Raw genomic sequence first — 19,682 nt, forward strand, 5'->3', positions numbered from 1 at the left:
ACGACAACTCTTCCGCTCATGGTTTCCGCCACAACCTGGGCACCTGCCTCGGTGATCTTTGTGCACTGTGCAGGCCTGACTCACTGACTCGACCCCACGGACTGGGCTCTGGCTCGGAGTAGCCTCTAGCTCGTCCATGGCATGCGCAACTTCTATCTGTGGCTTAGGGGCCTTGCGACTGGCATCAAGCTCCTCTCTTTCATAATTCTCCGTGGCGGTGGCCTCCTTCAAGGCTGAAGCAAGGGTAACCTCTTCTTTAGCCACGATGCGTCTTCTGGCCTTCTTGCTGCTCAGACCACCGATAAACCGATCCAGGAGAGTCTCTTCCAGATTTTGGAAGTCGCAGTGCTGAGCGAGCTTCTGCAGTTCAGCCAGAAATGCAGATACAGACTCCCCAGCATGCTGCTGCCTCTTATGAAACTCCATCCGCCAAGCCATCTTGGTCTCAGTAGGTGCCAAGTGGCTTGTCAGGCCGGCAAGAATATCTTTGAGAGATGTCTCACTTAGCTTCGCTGGAGCAAGCAATGCCTTGGCCAGCTTGAAGGTCTCAGGCCCACAGTAGCTCAGGAATGTGGCCCTTCTTTTGCTGGCATCGGTGATCCCTTGAGCCTCTGCGAAGAACTCGAAGCGTTCGACGTAGTCTTCCCACGTGTCGGGCTCTGATGGCTGGAAGGGCTCCAATACCCTTGGACTCTCCATTGTCCTGTGGCAGGGTCGTCTTCTCAGCTGGCCAGTGAGTCTTGTTCTTTGCTGCAATCCGGACTCTGAGGCAGGGCTGCGTTTAACCGCTCCTCAGCATTCCGGATCCCACCTTCATCGCCAGTTGTTGTGATGTGGGGTTTGTGATTTCAGCTCTCCTGATATAACATGCTGGAGACAGTTCTCTAGTAACACTTCTTTATTTAAGCAACAAGACTGACTACTGGGGAGAGGAAAGCTACATTTATAGGGACAGGGAACTAGCAAGAAAGGATACATTTTGGAGGGAACAATATCAGGCAATCACAGTCCTGCCTTTTGGAGGGAACCAATAAGACAGAGGATCCAAATACAGCAGCTTAAATGAACCAATAGTAGCTGTACCCTCTGGAACCAAAAGGCAGTTACTTTACCCTAATGCAAATACAGACAATAATAATACAGATATAAAATCCTTTGACTTAATACACAACAGAGCATATGAGGCCTTCTGTCTCCTGTTCTCCCTTTGCACAGCAGGGGTTTATTCTGCACTGGCTGAAGGCCTCTGTGTGAACCTAGCTTGGACTCTGTGTGAACCTATCAAGTAGCTCGCTCAGTTGCCATCCAGCATCCAAGATGGCGCTGAAGCAAGTTCATAGACCTCTCTCTTGTGTGTGAAAGATCACCCTGTGGTGAGCAGCCCAAGGAACGCCCATTATAGAACCTGTCAAAACCCACAGGGCCCAGTGGTCAAGGGGCTCCTGCTCCGATGGAAAACCTGTGTGAATTATTCTGTGCGTAGCTGTTAACGTAATAATCTGAACATGCTATTACTGTCTGCCGGGCCAGGCTACCCATGAGGTGAGGTGGTGCAGTTGCCTCTGGTAGCAGATCCAGCCTCCAGGGAGCACACCGCAAACCACTGCCTGCTGCCACTCATTCCTTTCTGGTCTCATTTTACTTCCCCACTGCCTTCGGGTGGGGGGAGCTATGAAGGTGGAGTCAGGAGCATTTTCTGTTGTGCCTCAAGTGGCAGAATGTCCTGGGCCGGCCCTGACACTCTTTGTGTGTATGTGTTTTATTTAATTGTAGATGTTTATTTCTTTACTATTTGGTGGATTTTTTATTGATAGGGTTGCCAAATGTCCTCCTTTTCCAGGAAACGTTCTCTTTTTCATGGGTAGAGTCGTCATAGCGATCCATAGTTAAAAATAGAAGTTGACAAATGTGTCCTCTTCAAAATATGGCAACCTTTATTCTTGTAATCTGCTTAGAATCCATATTAGTACTTCTTCTTCTACTAATACTAATACTAATACTAATACTAATACTAATACTACAATTTATTACCCACTCTTCACCCTAAGGTCCCAGGGCAGGTTACAACAATTACAACAATATTAAAAACAGTTAAAACAAGTTACAGTCACAGAAATAAGGTGGATCCTACAGATATATATCTCAAGTGTCAAAATCTGGGGTAAAGAGGTGTGTCTTATCATTTGTCACAAGTTGCAAAAGCTGCCAGATGCATCTCTATGGGAAGAGAATTCCACAGCTATGGGGCTGCCACAGACAAATTGGCAATTAAGTGGTGTATAAAAAAGGTAAAGGTACCCCTGCCCGTACGGGCCAGTCGTGTCCGACTCTAGGGTTGTGCGCCCATCTCACTTAAGAGGCCGGGGGCCAGCGCTGTCCGGAGACACTTCCGGGTCACGTGGCCAGCGTGACGAAGCTGCTCTGGCGAGCCAGCACCAGCGCAGCACACGGAAACACCGTTTACCTTCCCGCTATAAAGCGGCACCTATTTATCTACTTGCACTTAGGCGTGCTTTCGAATTGCTAGGTGGGCAGGAGCTGGGACCGAAAGACGGGAGCTCACCCCGCCGCAGGGATTCGAACCGCCGACCATGCGATCGGCAAGTCCTAGGCACTGAGGTTTTACCCACAGCGCCACCCGCGTCCCTTAAGTGGTGTATACATCAATCAAATAATTAACTGATTAACAATATGTTTTTAAAAACACCCAAATAGGGATGGCATGAAATACCCATTGTATTGGAATCTGTTCCAATTATTTTTAAAATGGAAGGTGAAGCAACACATTTTGTTGTAATGTCTTTCCTTGGTTCATATAGCTTGCCTTTATACCATAACATTTCTTACTGTCTGGAATCCAGATGCTTTCTCCCCATGGCTGTCGTGGTGCAAAGTAACAATTGGTTTGGGTTTTTTTTCATTCTTCCAGAGCTCCAGTTCCTGTTTCAACATGAATAGCTCATGAGACTCTCAGTCGCAGGGTTGTGGGTTCGAGCCCCACGTTGGGTGAAAGATGCATTGCAGGAGGTTGGACTAGATGACCCTTGTGGTCTCTTCCAACTCTACAATTCTATGATTCTATGTAGTTATAGGGTGAAATTTCATCAGGCCTCCATGAGCAAGAATGGCAAAAGAAGGGAAGGATATTAATTGAGTGCCTGCTTTACACACAAAAGGTCCCAGGCTCAGCTCCCAGTGGCATCTCCAGGTAGGGCTGGGAATGAAATCCTGGAGAGCCGCTTCCCGTCAGTGCAGACAATACTGAGCTAGATAGAGTAAAGGGTCTCGCTCTGTATAAGGCAGCTTCCTATGTTCCTGTTGGAAGGGCTGTAGCTCATCTGTCTTGCATGTAGAAGATCCTAGGTTCAACCTTGTAGGCAAAAGCGAGCTAAATTGCAAGGTCAGCCAGACTTGCTTTGTCACTCTTTCTCTCTCTTTGCTTGTGTTTTGTTGTTTTTTACCAGGACTCGATGGCTGGAAAGCAGTAAATCCAAGTGGGCAGGAGGTCCCCCTCCGCTGGACTAGAGGAGAGATCTTCCTGGAGCAAGAGGAGGAAGAGGCTGATTTTATAGCGCCAGGTATAGTATCTGCAAAGCAGGAAGTGATGAAAATTCCTTCTCCCAAGGCTGCTAGCTCCTTCCATTGCAGTCTATTATAATGACCCTAGGTCCAAATGGCCCACTGGAAGGAATTTGCCCTTGGGGCCAGTCCCAAAAGCACATAGCAAGCTGGTCACTCGATGCTCACTGTTCTGCAAGAGTAGCTTGTGGTGCCAGTATCCTTCCAGCTTGAGGTCATCACTTTGACTATGTCAGGGACCAGGAGTCAGATTCCTCATCAATGGGTGATGGAGGCAAAGGTGCGGAACCCAAAGTGTTCAATCCACGCTTTAATGGAAGCCTATCTAATTTACACTTCACAGAACAATACCATCAAGGCTATCCTTTGAAATTCACACTTTGCCAAATTTTCTGATGCAGGTTCTGCAGCCAAAAGACATGTGTGTTACGGGGGAAAGTGTACCTAAGAATGCATATTTTCCTGAAAAACAACATCGAAAAATGCATTCCCTTATGGAAAATTGCTTGCAAATCATGTATTTATTGGGCAAAAATGTGTACAGCATTGACAGATGCTGACAATTTTTTGCAATGTTTTTAAATAATAATAATAAATCACAAACAGCTGGTGGAAAAGTGGCAAACTGAACTTAAAATTGGAAAACTGAAAAACTGATAGAAACCGAAATAGAGATATTTGTTCATCCAGCCCCAGTATAGTGTATTGGTTAGAGCGTCAGCCTAGGATCTCTGAGTCAAGGTTTCAAATCCCCTCTTGGCCATTAAGCTGTCAGGGAGATAGTTGCCAGTTGCTATCTCTCAGCCTAACCTACCCCACGGGGTTATTGTGGAGGATGAAATGGGAAGAGACAAGAACCACGTACACCACCTTGAGCTGCTTGGAGGAAAAGATGGGATATAAATGCAATGTGATAAATAAACTATCTAACTTTTGCCTTTCCTCTGAATTTCCCTCTCAATCCTTAGAGAGGTTCCTGGGTGACCAGCGCCTTAGTTACGGGCAGACCCTCTCCGTGTTCTTCCGCATAGCAAGCACCACACCTGACTTCCATTCTTTCCCCATTGGGCTGGTTTTGGAGGGGGATGGCATCTCAGTGTCAGCCAGTTATGCCGATACAGAAGACAGCAGAAATGGCACACACTGTGAAGAGCACATGATAGCGTTCAGGTATCTTTTTCTCTACCATTCTTCCTCACCTGTTCCTATCACAAGCCAAGGTGTTTTGATCTAACAGCCTTTTAAAAATTCAGTAAACAATGGCAAACAGTAAACAATGGCATTGTGGTGATCAAAGGAAAAGTAAAGAGAGGGTCAAGAGAGAATCAAGGTCACCCAATTTAAAAAGTTTTATTTTGTTCATGTGAATAGATATGTGTGATATTTGTTGTGATATGTAACTAGGGTAGCCAAGCTGGTTTCCTCCAGATTTTTATGAACTGCAGCTCTCATCACTCCCAGCCAGCATGGCCAATGGTCAGGAATCATGGGAGTTGTAGTCCTAAACATCTGGGAGGCACCACATTGCTCATGGTGGTGCTTTCTAGATTTAAAAATGTTATATTTTTATATACATATATTGTTCTATGCCACCCCGATCTCTTAGTGGTGCAAGGGGTTCCAGGTGCTTACCCGAAGTGTATTTCCTTTGTAAATTAGGCATAGCAAAGACTGCAGTGTCTTTATGATATATGGTTTATTTACACATATATACAACCTGAGCCTACAGTGTACAGAGCATTCACATCACAAGATTCTTTGCTCCTCTCTTAGGAGCAGCAGGCTTAGGTCTACAAACAGGAACCAGCCATGGTGCCTCTCCCTTTGTTACAGCCAACCCACCAAGAGTTTTGGCAGGCCACCCTCTCCTCCGCTTTTCAAACCTCTTGCAAAGTGCTTACATCTTCTAAGCTGAAATCCTAAACCTGAAATCCTGAAATCCTGAACCTGTTCTGAGCTGCTAGCCACAGCTGTATTTGCAGCGGAGGAGTGAAATGCTAGCATGTTCTTCCCCCTCCTCATTTTTATCATCACAGCAACCCAGGCTGTGACTGGCAACAAGTCACCCTGCAGCTGAGGAGAGTGTTGAAGCCTGGTCTCTCAGGTCCTTCAGCAAGGCATTTGACAAGGTGCCTCATGATATTCTTGTAAAGAAGCTGGTAAAATGTGGTCTTGACTATGCTACCACTCAGTGGATTTGTAACTGGCTGACTGACCGAACCCAAAGGGTGCTCATCAATGGTTCCTCTTCATCCTGCAGAAGAGTGACTAGTGGGGTGCCACAGGGTTCTGTCTTGGGCCCGGTCTTATTCAACATCTTTATCAACGACTTGGATGATGGACTCAAGGGCATCCTGATCAAATTTGCAGATGACACCAAATTGGGAGGGGTGGCTAACACCCCAGAGGACAGGATCACACTTCAAAGTGACCTTGACAGATTAGAGAACTGGGCCAAAACAAACAAGATGAATTTTAACAGGGAGAAATGTAAAGTATTGCACTTGGGCAAAAAAATGAGAGGCACAAATACAAGATGGGGGACACCTGGCTTGAGGGTCACCTTTCACCTGACATGTGAAAAGGATCTAGGAGTCTTGGTTGACCACAAACTTGACATGAGCCAACAGTGTGATGCGGCAGCTAAAAAAGCCAATGCAATTCTGGGCTGCATCAATAGGAGTATAGCATCTAGATCAAGGGAAGTAATAGTGCCACTGTATTCTGCTCTGGTCAGACCTCACCTGGAGTACTGTGTCCAGTTCTGGGCACCACAGTTCAAGAAGGACACTGACAAACTGGAACGTGTCCAGAGGAGGGCAACCAAAATGGTCAAAGGCCTGGAAACGATGCCTTATGAGGAACGGCTAAGAGAGCTGGGCATGTTTAGCCTGGAGAAGAGGAGGTTAAGGGGTGATATGATAGCCATGTTCAAATATATAAAAGGATGTCACATAGAGGAGGGAGAAAGGTTGTTTTCTGCTGCTCCAGAGAAGCGGACACGGAGCAATGGATCCAAACTACAAGAAAGAAGATTCCACCTAAACATTAGGAAGAACTTCCTGACAGTAAGAGCTGTTCAACAGTGGAATTTGCTGCCAAGGAGTGTGGTGGAGTCTCCTTCTTTGGAGGTCTTTAAGCAGAGGCTTGACAACCATATGTCAGGAGTGCTCTGATGGTGTTTCCTGCTTGGCAGGGGGTTGGACTCGATGGCCCTTGTGGTCTCTTCCAACTCTATGATTCTATGATTCTAATGTAGCACTCTTAACTAAATAGTAATATTAATAAGTTATTGTTAGGTGCTCCTATAACCAGCTCATTTATTGTTTGAGCTTTGAGGAGCATTTAAAGAAATAAATACAACCAACACAGGGCAGTGCAGTGCACTTTATTGCTTTTCAGTTAACGCTAGTCAATTTTTAGTTGGCATCAGAGAGATTTGATTTGCGATCCATTAAAACTTTGGCCACTAAATGGTCAAGTGCTCAGGTCTGACAAGGGAGCAAACAGAAGTCGGATAAGTGTCATTTCACTGGGGGTGATAAGGCCATTGTTAAAGCTCTCATCCTGCTTCCCCATGAGCCCTTTTGTGTGCTTCCAATCCTGTATTACTCAAAGGCTTCACGAGGCTGAGGAAGAAATGCAACCAGCTCTGTCAGCTTTCCAGTTCCAGCGCCTGCTTTCCAACCTGACAGCGCTTCGGATCCAGGCCAAAAGCAGTTATGGACCAGGTAAGTCATTTGAAAACCTGCTATGTGTAGTTGGTCCCTGGTGTAGGCAGTCATGTAAAATGTGCAATTCCTCAAGACCTCTGGTTTTAAGTGAGCTTGAATTTGAATAAGAGCATAAGAAGAGCCTGGCTTGTTCCAGACCAGAGACCCATTTAGTCCAGTGTCCTTACAATTTCCAACCAGGCATCCATTATGGGAAGTCTGTGAAAGCAGAACCTTGCTCTCCCCTCTTGTGATTCCCAGAAACTGGTATTCAGAGGCATACTGCCTCCCAAAATGGAGGTAGAACATAGCCATTGTGGATAGTTTGTCTCATCTGGTACGCCTCTCCTGGTATGCCCCGCAGAGGACCTTAAGGTCCACAAATAACAACACTTTGGAGGTCCCAAGCCACAAGGTGGTTAGATTGGTCTCAACTAGGGCCAGGGCCTTTTCAGTACTGGCCCCGAATTGGTGGAACGCTCTGTCACAAGAAACTAGGGCCCTGCGGGGCCTGACATCTTTCTGCAGGGCCTGCAAGGCGGAGCTGTTCTGCCTGGCCTTTGGTTTGGACTCAGTCTGACCCTTATCTTTCCCTCCCCTCATGGTTTTGATCTATGGGCTATTATTAAAATGAGGCTGCTTTTTAAATTGTATTTTAACCTGTATTTTAAATTGGTCCCCCTCCATTATGTTTTTATTGTAATTTTACTGGTGTTAGCTGCCCTGAGCCCGGCTCTGGCCTGGGAGGGCAGGGTATAAATAAGAATAAGAATAAGAATAATTATGATGATGATGATGATTATCCTGTTTTAAAGCCATCCAACATATAGGTTGGTGGCTTCTACTGCATCTTGGATGCATGGAGAGGGCAAGGAAAAATAAGAGTATTGGAAGGCTGAGAACCTAAGAAAAGCCCTGCTGGATCAGACAAATGGTCCATTTAGTCCAGCATCCTATTCTCACACTTAGCCAACCAGATGCCCTATGGGAAGCCCAAAAGCAGGACCTGAATGTAACAGTAACTCACCCCATTCATGGTTACCAGCAACTAGCATTCAGAGACAGACTACCTTCAACACTGGAAGTAGAACATAGGGAAGGGGCTGTAGCTCACTGATAAATATCTGCTTTGCATGCAGAAGGTTGCAGGTTCAGTCCCTGGCATCTTCATGTAGGGCTAGGAGAGATCACTTGCCTTGACCCTGGAGAGCTGCTGCCAGTCAGCATAAGCAAGAATGGGCTAGATGGACCGAAGGATCTGACACTGTAAAGGAGCTGCCTGTGTTGCTAGCACAGCCACCATGACTAGGTGTGCAACTGAGTCTTTTCCTCCCTCTGGGTCTCCCTTCTTTCCCCTCAGGTAGGATTCTCCTGAAGGAAGTCCAGCTTACGTCAGCTCACCCAGGCCTCTCTCAGCCTGCCCTGTGGGTTGAAGAATGTATATGCCCGCAAGGATACGTTGGCCAGTTCTGTGAGTCCTGCGCTCCTGGCTTCAAGAGGGAGGTGCCATTCGGTGGCCCCTTGGTCAGTTGTGTTCCCTGCTCTTGCAACCAACATGGCAGCTGTGATCCTGACACAGGTCAGTCCTCTCTCTCTCTTTCTGTCTCTGCCATCCTGTTTGGTATAGTGGTTAGAGTGTCAGACAAGGACCTGGGAGACCAGGGTTCAAATCCCCACTCAGCCATGAAGCTCGCTAGGTGTGATTTTGGGTTGGTCACAGTCTCTCAGCCTAAACTATCTCACAAGGTTGTGGTGGGGATTAAATGAGAAGTGGGGAGAACCATGTGCACCAACTCAAGCTCTTTGGAGAAAATGGTGTGATAGAAATGCAATGAATAAATAAATAAGAATCAATAATTTCTCACATTTGTATTACTTAGTTCAGTTTATGAATCGTTTCTGATAAAATATCCCAAAAGCAATTGAAGAGTAAATGAATTTTCATGATGACTTCTTTTCATTGCAAACTGATGTGGAAATGTGGTGAGCTGAACTTAAGAATGGAAAAATTAGAAAAATTTGCAGATTCACCTACCCCTAGTCCCCATACTGCAGGAATATCATTTAAAAGTACCGTATTTTTCGCCCCATAGGGCGCACCGGCCCATAGGGCGCACCTAGTATTTTGGGGGGGAAATAAAGAAAAAAAAATATTTCCCCCCCAGGCGCGGGGCTGGGGCTGGGGCAGCCCAAGGTTCCCCCGACCCCATTCCCCAGAACAGGCTGCTCTCTGCAAGCCGTGGGAGCCCTCCATGGCTTGCGGAGAGCTACCTGAAGCCCGGGCGCGACTACTCAGCGTGCCCAGGCTTCGGGATAGAAGCAGCTCTGCACAAGCCGTGGGAGGGCTCCCGCGGCTTGCCAAGAGCTACCCGAAGCCCGGGCGTGACTGCTCAGCGCGCCCAAGCTTCGGGATAGAGGCAGCTCTGCGCAAGCCGTGGGAGCCCGATGGGAATTCTCGCGGGCTCCCAAGGCTTGCGGATAGCTTCCTGAAGCCTGCATTCACCCCATAGGACGCACACACATTTCCCCTTCATTTTTGGAGGGGAAAAAGTGCGTCCTATAGGGCGAAAAATACGGTACTCCCAGGATTTCTCCAGTACAGTCATATCTCGGGTTGAATGTGCTTCAAGTTGAGCGCGTTCGGGTTGCGCTGCACAGCAACCCGGAAGTAACGGAGCGTGTTACTTCCACGTTTCATCGCTCACGCATGCGCAGGCACTCAAAATGACATCACATGCATGAGCGGAAGCGATGAAACATGACTTGCGCACGCGTAGACTCGCCGTCGCGCCATTGCGTCTTATGTTCCATTCAGGATGCGAACGGGGCTCCGGAACGGAACCCGTTTGCATCCTGAGGTACAGCTGTACAAAGTTAACATGGAAAGTAACATTCAGACTGAAAGGAAAATATCACTGGACATGTCCACACAGTGACCAAGTTAACCCAATCCAGGTATGGCTGTTGTGTGTGATTCCTCAAACCACACACACATGTGCTTAGAGGCTGCCAGCATCTGGCTCGTGCTCTGTTACTGCAACATATGGGCTGCTTCATGGGACATGACTGAGATGCACAAAGGCTTGTATTGCTCCTTTTTATATTAAAAAAAAAGGAAAATTCTTAACAAGTTCCTTTGTTTTACCAAATGGAAACAGCACAACTCTTTGCTGTCTTCTCCCACCCCCGCCTTTTTTTTACTGAGGAATTCCACTGCGTCTGGTCTCCTCCTTTCTGGTTCCACGCAATCCTTGGATGCAATTCCAGGGCTTTGATCTTGCAGCTCTAATTTCCTTCAATCAAGCTGTGCGTCCGTCAGATAGGCTCTTGCCAGTCATTTGATTTCTTCCAGCCCTGCCACATCCACCCTCTTCTTCCTTGCCCCCATTTGCCCGGCTCTGTTTGCAACTCCGTTTCCCAGAGCAAACTCCAAGCCAGCCAACACAGCCTTGTTCCCATCTTGTGTTGCTTGCTATACTGGTTAGATGGACCTTTGCAGGAAATTGTGAACTGAGCGTGTTCAGTGGGTGTAGAACATGAGTGAATGGTGGGTGGTGGTGTAAATGAAATGGATTATCTTGGTAGAGAACATAGGTGACTGAACCCCTGAATAGAAGCTCCTAGACATGTTGGGAAATCCTGCTGCAAAACAGGAGCGGAAATTGCCACAATGTGCTTGTTCATCAAAGTTCAGAAATTAAAACCAAGCAAGCAAATATGAGCACTGTTGTTTCCATAAATGCTACAAAAATAATTATGTGATTGTATGCATTGCTTTTAACATTTCCTTCCACTAAAATCAAGTAAAATATTTATTGTTATGGTCAGCAACTAGCATCAAGGAAACAAAATAGAAATCATATAAGACACATTATCCAAATGCGTTATCATGTAAATCAATCACATAACTAATCTTGTTTGTTTCAGTTGTAGTGGCTAGTGAAGTGAATGAAATAGGCTGTAGTGGAACTTGAACTGTGGGGAAATGGAAACAGCACTGATTTCAGTGAATGGTGGATGGGATGGAAACTGCTACCTCCTTACATTCCTAAGAGGACTTCATGCTGCAACATTTTCTTGCAGCTCCTGCTACTATAAATGATAGCTACTGCTGATCCAAAAACTTTACCACTGTGGCAGTTCCCCTACAGTATTTGCCATCACTTGGAACCTTTTCTTATGGCTTACCAAATTTCAAAAATTAATAATGGCAATTGTGTTTACAGTTGTGACATATCACTCCTAACCACATGCAAAAGTGTGTTGCTCTACACTCTTTTCTTCTTCCAATTCTCTTTTGATTTCGTATTGGAAACAGCTTCTCTGTCTGCCTGGAGTGATCTCTAAGAAAGGGCATTTTGAATCTACAGACACGGCCCTTCATAATCAGAGGTTCTCTGGCTATGCTCTATTTGAAGTTTAAGACCTTTGCAAGTCACCTGCATCCCATTTTGAAGCTTGCATTTATTTCTTTATGTTGTCTCCACTTTTTATGGGCTAAAACTGCTGATGGTTAACAGAAAACCAAGCAGCATGGAAATGATGAGCCGGTGTGATTTATTGGTGGTTGAAACTATTTAAGCAGGCTTACTAGCAACAGGCATCCTTTCTCCAGTTCCAGGAAGCTGTTTTCTTGTGTAATGCCCATTCATGTCAATGGAGCTTATTCAACAGAAATACCTGATGGTTTATGTGCAGATAAAAACAGGGGTGAGAAATCTAGGACCTGGGGCCCAAAAGCAGCCCTCCAAACCTTTTTGTTTGGGCTAGGGCTGGGTGATACCAGACCCTCCAAGTGTCCCTATTTTCCAGGGATGTCCCTGATTTTGAGAAGCCATCCCTGTTTCTGATTTGATCCCAGAATATCCCACTTTTCCTTAGGATGTCTCTATTTTCATTGAAGAAATGTTGGAGGTGATGGAGTTATCTGAAGGCAATCTTTTTTAATTTTAATTTTAATTATGTTGGAAGCTGCCTAGAGTGGCTGGGGCAACCCAGTAAGATGTGTGGGGTATAAATAGTAAAATCATCATTATGGAATGGGAAGTCCTTATTTTCATCGGAGAAATGTTGGAGGGTATGTGATACATTGTCCAAAACTGGTTTGACATGGCACAAACTATGATGTGTGCATGTCCCAGGGTTGCCAAATCCAGAAACAAAAGTTGTTGAGCTTTTTTTTTTAAAGGAAATTCACCAAAATCTAAACTTTCTGACATGGGTTGCACTACGTCAGGGTTTCAAAAAATTTCGTCTCTACCCTGATTCAAACAGCAGTGTTCTGTTTGCTCTGCAGGGGGCAGAGAAGCACAAGAGCACGTATCAAAGAAAGCAGCCTATCAAAGACCTTTCCTCAGTAACTTACATAGACACCATGAGTTTCTTGTTTAAAGTGCCAGCACCAGGCTAGGAGGTAGTTGAAGGAGACCTCATGATACTTGAACTTTGCTGGGACTGTCACAAGAGCAGGAAGCCCTTTCTGCCTTGCCTCCCGAAAGCCCCCCATGCTTTTGAGCCCTCAGCCAGGGCTAATTTGGCAGCCACTAGTAATCTCGTAGAAAAATAAGCTGGGGTTATTTAATTCTGAGTTTTAAAAATAAAAATAAACCTTTCCCTGTCGTTTAAGCCCCTTTCTCCCCTTTCCCCTTCTGTGTAGGGTTGCCATATTTCAAGAAGTGAAAATCTAGACACAAAAGCCGAGTTAGCTTGCTGTACATCCAGATTTCCCCTGACATTTCAGCGATTTCCTGTATGTTCAGGAAAATCTGGAAGTACGACAACCCTATGCTGGTGTGTCTGTGTCTCCATTGTGTCTGTTTGGGAACATTCTTTTATCTTATTTTTTGATATCTATGCTGCTAATTACTTCTACAGCTTTTATCTTAGAGAAAAGGTGATAATCTAAAAAGCACCTGTGCTGTAAAATAGCAGTTGTAACAATATGTTAAAGGTCAGTACGATTTTGTAAGTTTTAGACCCATAAGTAGTAGTGGTTGCCAGTACATTATGCTGTTCACATCTACACAATTCCATCCTTATTTCAGACATCTTGTAATATTGGTATATTGTGATGTTAACTGGCAACATATCACAATATTGAAAACTAGACATCGCCCTGCCCTAGTCTGGACCTTGGAGCTCTCTGCAGAGGGTGGCACAGAGCCCTGGCACCACCTCCCCAAAACTGGAAGTTGAGTAAGCACTTGCCTAGCGTTGGGGGGAAAAAGAAGGGCTTTAGGACCCTGCCAGAGCCCAGGAGCTTCCTTCCTAGAGCCAGAGCAGTGCCGGCAATTTTGAAGCGGCACAAAATTGGGAAGGTCCATAACTGGAGAAGAGATATATTTGGGGGCTCCAAATATTGGCTTCAGAAGATTACCAAAGTCCATCCATTTTATCTGTCTTTGGGAGAGTGTTGCAAGGGCTCTGGAATAGGAGTAAACCTTATGTGATCACAACTTTGTTCAGGTGTTTTTGGGTGGGTGGGGAATAAATATTTATTTTCCCACACACCTCCTGACGCCAAAGTTATACTGGGACACTTGCAAGAGCAGGAAGCCCTTTCTGCCTCACCTCTCGAAAGCCCCCCATGTTGCTGAGGCTTGCTTGGCAGCTGCTGCTAATACAAGAAAAAGAATAAACTGGGATTTTTTATTTCTGAGTTTAAAATAATTGAAATAAACATAGCTTTGTTGTTTAAGCCTCTTTCCTCCCTTCTCCCCTTCTGTGTGTGCTGGTGTGTCTGAATCTCCCTCCTGTCTGTTAGGGAACATTCTGCCACCTTAGATTTGATAATTTATACTACTAGTTACTTCTACAACTTTGATTTTAGGAAAGGGTGCTAATTTTGAAATTATTTGCACTGTAAAATAACCGGCATAACAATAGCTTATAGGTAAATTTTTGACCCCTAAGTAGTAGGAGTTGCAAAATACATCACCCCATTTGTCTCTACATAGTTCCATCCTTATTTCAGACATGGTCTTATATATCGGTATATTGTGACATATCACAATGTTGAAAACCAGACATCGCCAAGCCCTCATCGCAGCTGTTTTTCTTTTTGACCTATGTTTATGTGTGATGTTCATTTTAGTCTGTCAATCTCCTTGGCTATTCAGATAGCAGAATCTCATATATGATATAATATGTTGCATGTAAGACCTGCTTTTGTTGTAAGGTATGTTTTTCCAGAGGTACTTAATGCTGTTTTGAGAAAATTATTCCTATTCTCGTTGGGTTTTTTTTACATAGTACTATGCTATTTCATCCAAAAATACTTGCGAAGATCCACTTGATGGCGCCAAATATTGGCCACACAGAGGATGCCATTTTAAGAGTGATTACAAAGTGCATCCATTTTGTGTGGCTTTTGGAAGGGCGGCGCCAGAGCCCTGGCACCGCCTTCCCAAAGCCGGAAATCTAGTACTTGATTGCCCATCTTTGGGAAAGAGTTAAGGGCTCTAGGACCCTGCCAGAGCTTGAATATTCCTTTCCAGAGCCAGACATCACCCAGCCCTAGTTGCAGCACTTTTCCTTTCTGACCTATGTTTATGTAGGATGCTTATTTTAGTCTGTTAATCTCTATGCATTTTCAAGTAGCGGAATGTCATATATGCCATAATACATTGCATGCAGGACCTGCTTTGGTTGTAGGGTATATTCCTCCTGAGGTACTTAAAAGTGTTTCTAGTCCATTATTCCTGTTCTCCTTTTTACATAGTTCTATGCTATTTTAGTCATTCAGAAATCTGATGTGCTGCAAAATTGACAAGCTACACTTGGGGGCGCCAAAAAGCTGCTGTCATTTTAGGAAAGATTACAAAGTGCATCAGTGTTGTGTGGCCTTGGGAGGGTGGCACTAGGGCTCTGGAGGCAGCCCTGGCAATGCCTTCCTGAAGCCGGAAGTCTAGTAAGTGCTTGCCCACACAAAAGTGAGAAGATCCATTTGGGGGCGCTTATACTAGCCTCCCAGAGGTCTCCATTTTAGGGAAGATTACAAAGTGCATCCATTTTGTGTGGCTGTTGGAGGGTGGCACAAAGCCCTGGCACCGCCTTCCAAAAGCCAGAAGTTTAGTAAGTGCTTGCCCAGTTTTAGGAACCAGGGAAGGGCTCTAGGAAGATGCCAGAGCCTGGTTTTCCTGCGCAGGGTGTCACACCAAGGTGGCACAATATTGTACCTGCAGTTTTTATGCACAGGGCACCCAGCCTAGATGGCACAAAATCTGAGGCTCTTGCAAGAGCACAAAGCCCTTTCTGCCTCCCTTGCCAAAAGCCTGGCAGGTTCTTGTGGCTCACATGGCAGCCTCCGCTATTGTGATAGAAAAATAAACGGGGGATATTTAATTGTGAGTTTAAACCTCTTTCCTCCCTTTGCCTCCCCCCCATCTGTGTCTATCTCATCTCTGTTAGGGAACATTCTCTCATCTTATCTTTGACATCTGTGCTGCTGATTTCTTCCACAGATTTTATTTTAGAGAAAAGGTGCAGATTTAAGAAATATTGGTAATATGAAATCACAGTTGTAATAATTTCTTAAGTGTAAGTAAAAATAAATACGTTTTAGACCCCTAACTAATATGAGTTGCCGGCACGTAACTCAGTTCGTTCTACATATCTCCGTTCATATTTCAGATACGGACATGGTGCTGTATCGGTATATATATCGCGATGACATATCACAATGTTGAAAAGCAAGACATCGCTCAGCCCTCCTTGCAAAATTGAGAAGATCCTCTTGGGGGCGCCAAATTGGCCGCCATTTTAGGAAAGATTAAGAAGTGGGTCCATTTTGTGTGGCTGTTGGAAGAGGGCGGCGCTTGAGGTGCTTCCAAGGGCCTGGCACTGCCATATTGAAGCCGGAAGCCTATTAAGGGCTTGCCCACACAAAGGTGGGAAGATGCATACTTGAGAATATCCACTTGGGGCGGCAAAGCTTCCCATAGACTGCAGCCATTTTAGGAAAGATTACAAAGTGCATCCATTTTGTGTGGCTGTTGGAATGCGATGCTAGGGCTCTTGGAGGCTGCTGCAGCCCTGGCACTGCCTTCCTGAAGCTGGAAGTCTAGTAACTGCTTGCCCAGTTTTGGGAAGCAGGGAAGGGCTCTAGGGTGCTGCCAGAGCCCTCCAGTTTTCTTCCCAGAGCCAAATCGGAGCCTGCAGTTTTTAAGCAAGAGTCACCCTGCCTAGGTGGCACAAAATTTGGGGCTGTTGCATGAGCAGGAAGCCTTTTCTGCCTCCCCTCCCCAAACCTGGCATGTTACTGTGGCTCGCTTGGCAGCCTCCACTACTCTGGTAGAAAAATAAACTGGAGTTATTTAATGCTGAGTTTAAAACAATAAAAATAATTCTTGCCCTATTTAAGCCTCTTTCTTCCTGTTGTCCCCCCCCCCCAATCTGTGTCTCCCTCATCTCTGTTAGGGAGCTTTCTCTCACCTTACCTTTGACATCTAAGCTGATAATTTTTTCTACAGCTTTTATTTTAGAGAGAATGTATTATTTTAAAAAATATTGGTAATATAAAATCACAGTTGTAACAATTTCTTAAGCGTAAGTTAAAATGAATAAGTTTTAGACCCCTAACTAATATGAGTTGCCGGCACGCAACCCTGTTCGTCTCTACATATCTCCGTTCATATTTCAGACACAGACATGTTGCTGTATCGGTATATATTGCGATGACATATCACAATGTTGAAAAGCAAGATATCGCTCAGCCCTCCTTGCAAAATTGAGAAGATCCTCTTGGGGGCGCCAAATACTGGCCTCCCATTGGCCGCCATTTTAGGAAAGATTACAAAGTGCATCCATTTTGTGTGGCTGTTGGAAGAGGGCGGCGCTAAGGCTGGGATGCTTCCAAAGGCCTGGCACTGCCATACTGAAGCCGAAAGCCTAGTAAGGGCTTGCCCACACAAAGGTGAGAAGATCCACTTGGGGGCGCCAAATCCTAGCTTCCCACAGGCAGCAGCTATATTAGGAAAGATTACAAGGTGCATCCATTTTGTGTGGCTTTTGGGAGGGCTGTGCTAGGGGTGCTTCCAAAGGCCTAGCACCGCCATACTGAAGCCAGAAGCCTATTAAGGGCTTGCCCACACAAAGGTGAGAATATGCATTCTTGAGAAGATCCACTTGGGGGCGCCAAATCCTAGCTTCCCACAGGCAGCAGCCATATTAGGAAAGATTATAAGGTGCATCCATTTTGTGTGGCTTTTGGGAGGGCGGTGCTAGGGGAGCTTCCAAAGGCCTGGCACCACCATACTGAAGCCAGAAGCCTATTAAGGGTTTGCCCACACAAAGGTGAGAAGATGCATTCTTGAGAAGATCCACTTGGGGGCACCAAAGCTTCCCACAGGCCGCAGCCATTTTAGGAAAGATTACAAAGTGCATCCATTTTGTGTGGCTGTTGGAGGGTGGTGCTAGAGCCCTGGCACCGCCTCCCGAAAGTGGAAAGTCCAGTAAGTGCTTGCCTAGCTGTGGGAAGGAGGAAAGGGCTCTAGAGTGCTGCCAGAGCCCTGGAGTTCCCTTCCAAGAGCCAGAGCAGTATGGGCAGTTTTTCTGCACAGGGTGCCCAGCTGAGGTGGCACAAAATTTTAAGGATCCTTTTTATCTGCCCTTGGAAGGGCAACACAAGGACTCTGGGAAACTGCCAGAGCCCGAACAGCACCTTCCCACAGCTGAGTAAAACAAATGCGATTGCAGCTTTGCTGTAGTGCAGAGCTTTCCAAACTGTGTGTCGCAATGCATGTGTCCTGCCACCTGAACACTCGCCCCCCTTTTTCCTGGGGGGTGGAAAGGGATTCATTTAACCTGCAGTTTGCTAGAAAAACTGAATTACTGTGTCTCGAAATGATGTATGCCTAAAAGTGAGTCCCAGGCATGAAAACTTTGGAAAGCTCAGCTTGTGTGTGTGTGTTTGTGTGTGCGTGCGCGTGTGCACGTGCACTATTTATTTACTTCCCTAAACGGGGGTTATTTCAAAAAATAAACCTTGCTCTGTTTTTTAAGCCTCATTCCTCCCTTGTCCCCTTCCTTCTGTGTTTCTCCCTTATGTCTGTTGGGAAATGTTCTCCCACTTTAACTCTGATATCTAGGCTACTAAATGCCTGCACAGGTTTGATTGTAGAGAAAAGGAGCAAATTTTAAAATTATCTGCGCTATAAAATAACGGTTGTAACAATATGCTAAAGGTAAGTACGAGTTTATAAAATTTAGACCCCCTAGGTAATAGCCATTCCCAGAATATCATCCCGTTCGTTTGCTTCTACATAGTTTTATCCTTATTTTAGACATTGTGTTACATCCGTATATTGCAATGTTTAGCTGGTGACATATCACGATGTTGAAATCGCCCAGCCTTCATTGCAATATTAAGAAGTTTCACTTGGGGCCGCCAAATATTGGGCTGCCAGAGGCTGCCATTTTAGGAAAGATTACAAAGTGCATCCATTTTGTGTGGCTGTTGGAAGAGGGCGGCGCTAAGGCTGGGATGCTTCCAAAGGCCTGGCACTGCCATACTGAAGCCAAAAGCCTATTAAGGGCTTGCCCACACAAAGGTGAGAAGATGCATTCTTGAGAAGATCCACTTGGGGGCGCCAAATACTATCCTAGCTTCCCACAGGCCGCAGCCATTTTAGGAAGATTACAAAGTGCATCCATTTTGTGTGGCTTTTGGGAGGGCGGTGCTAGGGGTGCTTCCAGAGGCCTGGCACCACCATACTGAAGCCGGAAACCTATTAAGGGCTTGCCCACACAAAGGTGAGAAGATGCATTCTTGAGAAGATCCACTTGGGGGCACCAAATACTATCCTAGCTTCCCACAGGCCGCAGCCATTTTAGGAAGATTACAAAGTGCATCCATTTTGTGTGGCTTTTGGGAGGGTGGTGCTAGGGGTGCTTCCAAAGGCCTGGCACCACCATACTGAAGCCGGAAACCTATTAAGGGCTTGCCCAAACAAAGGTGAGAAGATGCATTCTTGAGAAGATCCACTTGGGGGCGCCAAATACTATCCTAGCTTCCCACAGGCCGCAGCCATTTTAGGAAGATTACAAAGTGCATCCATTTTGTGTGGCTTTTGGGAGGGCGGTGCTAGAGCCCTGGCACCACCTTCCAAAAGCCTGAAGTCTGGTAAGTGCTTGCCCAGGTTTGGGAAAGAGAGAAGGGCTCTGGGACCCTGCCAGAGCCTGGTTTTCCTGTGCAGGGTGCCATGCCAAGGTGGTACAAAATTGGAAAAATCCATAATTGAGACAATCCAATTGGAGGGGGCAGCACATTTTGGCTTTGAAAGAAGTTAGTCATCCCCCTCCATGTTCCTGACGCTTGCTTTTCTAGTAGAATAATAAACTAGGATTATTTATTGCTGATTTAAAATTAATATTAAAAAACCTTCCTTTGTT

General features: G+C 45.7%; 1 protein-coding gene across 2 annotated transcripts in view; it reads left to right on the plus strand.

Moving 5' to 3' along the window:
* LAMC3 (laminin subunit gamma 3) overlaps positions 1–19,682 on the plus strand; it is a 74,531-nt gene that overhangs the window by 27,191 nt on the left and 27,658 nt on the right. For both annotated transcript variants that reach the window (XM_080989542.1, XM_080989543.1), the window contains 4 exons: positions 3,465–3,578; positions 4,548–4,749; positions 7,198–7,310; positions 8,653–8,871. In XM_080989542.1, coding sequence (XP_080845668.1) covers positions 3,465–3,578; positions 4,548–4,749; positions 7,198–7,310; positions 8,653–8,871 — 648 coding nt within the window. The remainder of the gene's footprint in view (positions 1–3,464; positions 3,579–4,547; positions 4,750–7,197; positions 7,311–8,652; positions 8,872–19,682) is intronic.

This window comes from Podarcis pityusensis (genome assembly GCF_964106645.2).
Source record: "Podarcis pityusensis genome assembly, chromosome: Z".
NCBI lineage: Eukaryota > Metazoa > Chordata > Lepidosauria > Squamata > Lacertidae > Podarcis > Podarcis pityusensis.